Below are 8,663 nucleotides of genomic sequence, written 5' to 3'. Positions count from 1 at the left end.
AAGAGCATCGCAAGGCATAGAGCAACCTTGTCTAAGAAAAATGAGAATCAGAATTCCCGAGAAAAAATCAAATGAGGATAGATGAGGAGAATAACAATTCGATTGGAGGACTAGAATTTTATTCTTTTGCTCAAAGGAGTGAAGAGAGTGGATTAACTTAAGGTTCCGAGTGTTTCCCAGTTTAAAATTTTCGGAGTCAAAGAGAACTCTGAATCCAACACATTAAAATGAGTCATTTTTAAAAATAATTCCCAAAAATTCCAAAAATTTCATATGATAGTCAAAAATAGTATTAAAAAAACTCACAGGAATCAAGTTTGGAATTTTCGGAGTTATAGAAACCCCGGTATGACACTACAAAGATAAACGTTTTTCCAAACGGGCCCTAATAATTTCGGGAAAAATTATTTTTGAAGAAAATAATATTTTGGAATTTTTGGGAAAATTTGAGAAAATTTGAAAGTGATTTGAATGCCCGAATCCTCATTTTAAAGTCGTTCGTAAAATTTGAGAAACAAACAGGACCTTAAGTTTATTTTATTTTTAATTTTTTTTTAAGTTTAAATTAAAATAAAAGCAAAAGAAAGTTTAGGGGTATAATTAAAACATCAGGAAAAGATCAGGGACTAATTTAATTTCGAATTAATAAATTAATTCGAAATTAAAGTTATCAGGCTTATTTAAAGATAAAAGAGGCTCAGGGGCCTCTTTGCAACTTCACAGGAAGTTGAAGGAATTGGAATAAAAGAAAAGTAAAAAATGAAACCTCCAGCTGATGAAGAGACTCCGGCGAGGGCGATTTCCGGCGTGTCCTGCGCCCGCGGCCGATCTCTGCTCGAAGGCAACATCGTTACAGTCCGTCCTACTCGTCGAATCTCCGCCTCCTTCCTGCTGCAGCTGTGCTCACCGCGACAGTTCGCCTAGCTGCCTGAGGTTGGAGTCGCACCTAATTTTCCACAGCTAAAGAAGACGCTGCAGAATAACCAGAACACAGCACCTGCACCTCTTTCCTTTTGGCGAACGCAGATTTCGGAATTCCAACAAAAATGGACTGGATTCCTAAAACAGAAGAAATCTAATCCTAATCTAGACCTAAGCTATTCTCGATCAATGCGATTAACAGCTAAAGCTTAACCAATACAGTACATTAATCCAGCAAAGTAAACAATCCAATAAAACTCAAGTAAACTGCAGGTTCAAGGATGAATCTTATCTCATCTCAAAACTAATATAACCTAATTCAACATCTAACAGCAAACAATTAGCTTCAATTACAACAAACAAGATGTAACGAATATAATTGCTCAATCCCTCGATGTACCTGTAACAGAAGAGTTGAAAGATGTACCTGTAACAGAAGAGTTGAAAGATGTACCTGTAAGAAGAGTTGAAAGGAGTAAACCTAGAAGAAGCGGCGAAGACTCAAAGAGAGAAACGGCTGTCTAACAAATGAAACCTAAACCTAATGTTAATATATTATATAAATATAAAATAGTCCCTGAAGTTATGATAAAATTAAATAAAGTTATTATTCTTTTAATTAAAAACAAAAGTTATCAGATTACAAAGCTATTTATATAGCTTTGATCCATCAGTGTATTATTGACTAATTTTTTCTATGAAGTTACATTTTCATCTCACCTTGTGTCTTCTTGGTTTCTTCCTTCTTCTTGCAACTCTTCTTACTGTCTTCTCATCCCCTTCTTTCAATTCTCCAAATATTCCCTAGTATCGTCACATTGGTATCAGAGCTAAAAGACCCTCCGACCTCATTCAAATCTGTGCAATTTTTTTTTTACTCATCAAGAAGCAACTTCAAGATCAGTTCAAAATGGTGGGAACTAGTTCAAGATCAGATCCTGAAGAATCAAATACAGAAACAGACGATTTATATATTCGTGTCAACGTGCTCAACGAAAAGGTAAATAAGCAAATCAAAATGCTTGAGCATACCGAGGATTTAGTATACAAATTTGAATCCAAATGGACAGAACAACAAACAAGAACCGAGGAAACGATGAAACAAATATTATCAAGACTTGATGAACTTTCTAAAGATAATCAAGATCGAGATGCAAGACGTCTTCACGATCCTCAAGAACAACCTGCAGGCAATCCGGATCGAGATGGGAGACGTCATCACAATCCTCAAGAACAACGAGAATTCTATGATGTCAACAATTATGATCGTAACCCAAGAGATAGGAATAATAGACCTTACCATATACACAAAAGTTTCACCAGAATCGACTTTCCTAAATTCGACGGCAATGATGTTGATGGATGGATTTATGCAGCTGAAGAGTTTTTTGAAGTCGATAATACTCCTCTTGATATTCAGCCAAGAATTGCTCGTCTACATTTCAAAGATAAGGCAAGATTATGGTATACAAATTTTCGAAATCATTTAGATGCAAATTTTGTTATTACTTGGGATTTTCTTAAAACAGAAATTAAGAAAAAATTTGGACACACAATTTTTGATGATCCTATGGGTGAACTAATGAATCTCAAACAAGTCGGTCCAATTAATGAGCATAACGATAAATTTATTGAGATTTCATATAGGCTTCCCCTAATGCCGAATGATTACATGCTAAACTGTTACTTAGGTGGAATAAGAAAAGAAATTGCTAATTCTGTTAGACTTTTACATCCTAATTCATTGAATGATGCTATGGCAATGGCTAGAGTTCAAGAAGCAACATATGATTCTTTAAAAGTCTATCTACATAATAATGGACCTCCCTTATTACCTACTCCTAAGCCAACAAAATTTCAATGGAATAATAATAATCGTAGAAAGGATTATAAGAAATTGGATCCCAAGTTTATGGCAGAAAAAAGAGCAAAAAATGAGTGTTATTATTGTACTGAAAAATTTAATTCTACTCATAAATGTAAAGGAGAATTTTATATGTTGGAAAACTCTGAACTTATAGATGAATCACAACCTGAATTAGATGATCTACTAGCTGAAGATGTTGATGAATTATCGGGAATATCCTTGAATGCTATCAATGGTCCATCATCATATAGAACTCTTTGTCTTCCTGGAAAAATAGGAAAAATAAATGTTGAAATACTAATCGATTCAGGAAGTACACATAATTTCATAAATTCTAAATGGCTTCCTCATATTAAAGACAAATTGATTAAGACATCTACCTTTTCAGTATCTGTTGCTGATGGAAATCAATTACCTAGCTGTCTTATGTATCAACAGATATTATGCACTATACAGGATTATGAATTCATGACAGATCTTAGAGTACTAACAATGCCTAAATATGATGTTATATTAGGCATTGAATGGTTGGTGTCACTTTCAGACATACATTGTGATTTTTTACACCAAAAATTCTCATTCTTACATAAAAATGGTAGAGTCACTCTTAGAGGAAATTCTGATGCTGAAATCTGTAGTATTTTAGGAGCTCATAATTTTAACAAATATAAGAGACCCACTACTATACTAATTGATGAACCTTTCAAACCTCATTTTTATTCCTTAGCCACAAATAATGAATATGACTTACCTAAGGAAAAACTTGATTCAATGTTAGACGAATTCCAAGAACTATTTCAAGAGCCAAAAGGATTACCTCCACATAGACCACATGATCATTGTATCCACCTAAAAGAGGGATCAACTCCAATTAGTCTTAGTCCATACAGATACTCTGCAATACAAAAAACAGAAATAGAAAAATTGGTATCTGAAATGTTGGAATAAGGAATTATTAAACATAGTCATAGTGCTTTTGCAGCACCAATTATTCTGGTCAAGAAAAAAGATCACACTTGGCGTTTATGTGTTGACTATCGTAAATTAAATCATATGACGATTAAGAATAAATTTCCTATTCCAATTATAGAGGAGCTTTTAGATGAATTACATGATAGTCAAATATATTCTAAGCTTGATCTTACAGCAGGATTCCACCAAATTAGAATGAACCCTAATGATACTCACAAAACAGCTTTTAGAACACATGAAGGACTATATGAATTTCTTGTTATGCCATTTGGTCTTACTAATGCTCCTTCTACATTTCAGAGTTTAATGAACACTATATTTAAGCCTTATCTTCGAAAATTTATATTAGTGTTCTTTGATGATATATTGATTTATAGTATAACATGGCATGATCATCTAATGCACTTAAGAATAGTTTTTGATACCTTAAAACATCATAATCTGTTTTTAAAGAGATCTAAATGTACATTTGCATGTAAAAAGATAGACTATTTGGGACATATTATTTCTGCTCAAGGAGTTGAGGCTGATCCTGATAAGATAAGTGCTATGCAAAATTGGCCTATACCATCTACGCTTAAACTTTTAAGAGGCTTTTTAGGTCTAACAGGGTACTATAGAAGATTTATTTGTAATTATGGTCTTATAGCTAAACCTTTAGTGAATTTATTAAAGAAAGACAGTTTTAAATGGACCAACGAATCAGAAATAGCTTTTACAAATCTTAAAAATGCCATGTGTTCACCCCCAGTTCTAGGACTCCCAGATTTTAAAGAGACATTTATAGTAGAAACTGACGCAAGTAATGTAGGCATGGGTGCAGTTCTCATACAAAAAAATAGACCAATTGCTTACATTAGCAAAGCTTTAGCTCATTCTAACAAACTATTACCTACATACGAAAAAGAGCTATTAGCTTTAATATTTGCAGTTAAAAAATGGAAGTCCTATCTACAATTTAAACCTTTCATCATAAAAACAGATCATGAGCCCCTTAAATACCTTTTAGAACAAAGAATTCATACAATTAGTCAAGAAAAGTGGCTCTACAAATTATTAGGATTTGATTTTACAGTTATGTACAAGAAAGGAAAGGAAAACATAGTGGCAGATGCCCTCTCAAGAAGAGAAGGGCAATTGTGGGCTTTCTCTATATACCAATCTCCTATTATTGACCAAATTACAGAATCATGGACAACTGACATAAATATGCAAGGGATAATTTTAGACTTAAAAAACAATCCAAATTCTCATCCAGATTTTACCTACCTAAACAACCAACTTAGAAGAAATGGCAAATTGGTAGTTGGTTACAATAAAAGATTAAGACAGGAATTAATTGAGTCTATGCATTCTTCCCCTGTGGGAGGACATTCTGGAGTGCTTGCAACTTCCAAAAGAATGCAATTGGCCTATTTTTGGAAAGGAATGTTAAAAGATATAAGAGAATTTATTCGAAATTGCAATATTTGTCAAATCAATAAAACTAGTAATACACTCCCTAATGGTCTTTTGCAACCTCTTCCTATTCCTAATCTTATTTGGACTGAAATATCTATGGATTTTATAGAAGGGTTACCTAAATCTCAAGGCAAAACTGTTATATTTGTAGTTGTTGATAGACTTTCAAAAATGGCACATTTTATGCCAATTAAACATCCTTATTCTGCCCAAACAATTGCTACTGTTTTTCTTGATTCTATTTTCAGGTTACATGGAATGCCTCAAGTCATAATAAGCGATAGAGATAAAGTGTTTTTAAGTTCATTTTGGAAAGCATTCTTAAAACTACAAGGAATTACTCAAGCTTTATCTACAGCCTATCATCCACAAACAGACGGACAAACGGAAATCATTAACAAATGTTTAGAGACATATCTTAGATGTATGGTGGGACAACAACCAAATTCGTGGGTTAAATGGTTACCTTTATCGGAATGGTGGTACAACACAAATTTTCATTCAGCAATTGGTGTATCTCCATTTGAACTGGTATATGGTCACCCTCCTCCCGTTCATGTACCATACTTAGCAGGGGACTCCACTAACGAAAATGTAGACAGAAGCCTGCAAGCACGAGAAAAAGCAATTAGTTTAGCCAAGTTCCACCTCTTAAGAGCACAAAATAGGATGAAACAAAATTATGATAAAAAACACAAATTTGCAGTACTGGAAGTAGGAGAAAAAGTATACCTGAAAGCTCACCCATATCGACAGCTTACAATGACTCAGGAACGGCATCACAAACTTCGACCTAAATTTTATGGTCCATTCAAGATCATTGACAAGGTTGGTCAGGTAGCGTATCGAATTGAACTTCCACCCAATGCCAAAATTCACAACGTCTTTCATATCTCGCAATTGAAGAAACAAATCGGGAATAATCTCACGACTCCAGATCTATCAGACATAAACGATTCTACACATATACCGACAGCAATATTAGATGAAAGATTTACTTTGAGAAACGGAGAGACAATTCACCAAATATTAGTTCAAAGAAGCGACAACGAACCTGATAATGCTTGCTGGGAAGATGCTGACCAGATTGCGACAGATTATCCAGATCTTAGCTGGAAAACCAAAGGGAGACGAAGAAGGCGCCGTGGTCGTCCGCCTTCAAATGGAGGGAGTATTGTAACGAATATAATTGCTCAATCCCTCGATGTACCTGTAACAGAAGAGTTGAAAGATGTACCTGTAACAGAAGAGTTGAAAGATGTACCTGTAAGAAGAGTTGAAAGGAGTAAACCTAGAAGAAGCGGCGAAGACTCAAAGAGAGAAACGGCTGTCTAACAAATGAAACCTAAACCTAATGTTAATATATTATATAAATATAAAATAGTCCCTGAAGTTATGATAAAATTAAATAAAGTTATTATTCTTTTAATTAAAAACAAAAGTTATCAGATTACAAAGCTATTTATATAGCTTTGATCCATCAGTGTATTATTGACTAATTTTTTCTATGAAGTTACATTTTCATCTCACCTTGTGTCTTCTTGGTTTCTTCCTTCTTCTTGCAACTCTTCTTACTGTCTTCTCATCCCCTTCTTTCAATTCTCCAAATATTCCATAGTATCGTCACACAAGAATATTCAAACTATTATCAGAATAAGAAAGAAATCAGCCTGCGATATGAATTTTCAATGAATAAATGGCATCGGTGTGCATAAATGATGCCTCCAATCAACAATTTGAGATTACATGAGTCCAGAACGTTACCTGAATCGCTAAAGAAGCAAATGAATAGAGGTTCGGAAGAACATATCGATTTGGAAAATACAGATGGATTGACAGACTTCTCTCGTTTCTTCAGTGTTTGTTGTATTTATGTATCAATGTCGATCTATCCTCCACGCGATAAGCGAGGTTAAACGAAGCTGGCGTCATTGAGCGCAGCTGTTCTTCGTCGTTTTCGTACAGGACAGCAACAGGTTTTGCAATCATCCTTTTTGTTGACCGAAAGAAACGAATTCACCAATGCAATCGAGTTCTTCCTCCTCAACAATGGAGTTCGACCTCTCTTCTCCTCTCAATCTAGTAACCGCTCAACTGGATTGGAACCTCAACTGCCGAACTGAAAAACTGCCCTCCTTCTCATCTTTCCCTCTTTTTAATTTTATTACAGGGGTTCATTTGTAATTAACCCAAAAGTTGAAGGGCACGCTTGGAAGAAAAGAAAAAATATATATTTTCCCTTTTTTTTCGTTTTTCTCATTTTCCATTTTTCTTTCTTTGCACCTTCACACTAAACGAATCACCCCAGTCGCGTTTTTGTTCAGAAAATTGAGAAACTTTTATGGTCAATCACTAACACCACGATCGTGAATCTCCTATTTGAATTCACCCAAACGAACCTTCCTATCCAAAGTTATGATATTTTAAAGTCACCCCTCCATTTCAATCTTTTCAATCCCGTGGTTTTCACTTTTATAACTTTAATAGTCTATAACTTTTTGCACAGATCTTTCCCCATAATGAGGTTGGTACCATTGGAAAGGCATGACTCTTGCCTACATCTCCATGTTCTCCTTTTCTTACGAAATGGTCCGTGTTGGTAAGGAGACTAGCCTCACAAAAACGTGTCAGTTCACGCATCACCTTCGCTGCGGGAGACTAGGACTGAGCTTCAGAGAGAACTTCGAGAAGTATTTGGTGTCGTTGGAAAGATAATTCAAAGGGCTTTCCAACGGTAGCTCATACACTGAAGATAGATCATTGGTGCAAAAGATATGATTTTTAGAAGTGCAACATAGCTTCAGCTAGCTCCCAGAATTTGAATCGGTAGTTTTTCCTTCTTTTTGAGCATTTTCTGCACAAATTTGCAAACAATAATATTATACTCAAAATTCAAGATTTTTCAAAAAGTACAACATGAACGTGTCACGGGTTGGGAAAACAGAGTCGTTATTAAATTCGACCTTTGGATCGTTATCTTTTAAGCTTTACCGGGTCAGTTTTCCACGAGGTGGTTCTATTTTTGTTTTCCCGGTTCAATAAACAAACATGAGTATTATTTCGGGCCGGGTTTTTTTATTAGGTATCTAGGGTGTAAAAATAGGGTGTCTACAATAAGCATTATAAGTAAAAACTCCTATTCCCTCTTCCTAGGCATGAGTTTTTCCCGAACGTATTCAACTATTATTCCCCTTCCCGGATTGCAGGGATCGGCGCCAACTCTGGAGGAGGATCCTTGACCGCTCGAGGTCCCGGTGAATGGTGAGACCGGTGGAGGAACGGTTCTGAGTGGAATTTCTTCGAGAACCCGCGTTCTTTTGAGCGGTGGTACGACCTCTTCCTCGAGTTCTTCATCTTCTTCTGAAACCGGGTTGATTGGAAGAACAGTAGCCGGTTCAGCGATGTTGTCCAATAGCTTTGTAATCGCGGCCCTCTTGGAAGA

The 8,663-nt window shown here is 35.4% G+C and overlaps 1 protein-coding gene across 1 annotated transcript; it reads left to right on the top strand.

The window, feature by feature from the left end:
* Window positions 1-1,831: 1,831 nt before the first annotated feature.
* LOC124930200 lies at window positions 1,832-3,736 on the top strand. The gene has a single exon (XM_047470557.1). The coding sequence runs from the start codon at window positions 1,832-1,834 to the stop codon at window positions 3,734-3,736; it is 1,905 nt and encodes a 634-aa protein (XP_047326513.1).
* Window positions 3,737-8,663: the final 4,927 nt, after the last annotated feature.

Source organism: Impatiens glandulifera, chromosome 3 (genome assembly GCF_907164915.1).
Source record: "Impatiens glandulifera chromosome 3, dImpGla2.1, whole genome shotgun sequence".
Classification (NCBI taxonomy): Eukaryota; Viridiplantae; Streptophyta; class Magnoliopsida; order Ericales; family Balsaminaceae; genus Impatiens; species Impatiens glandulifera.
The sequence above is the reverse complement of the archived record's forward strand: the minus strand, read 5'-3'. Positions and strand labels throughout refer to the sequence as shown.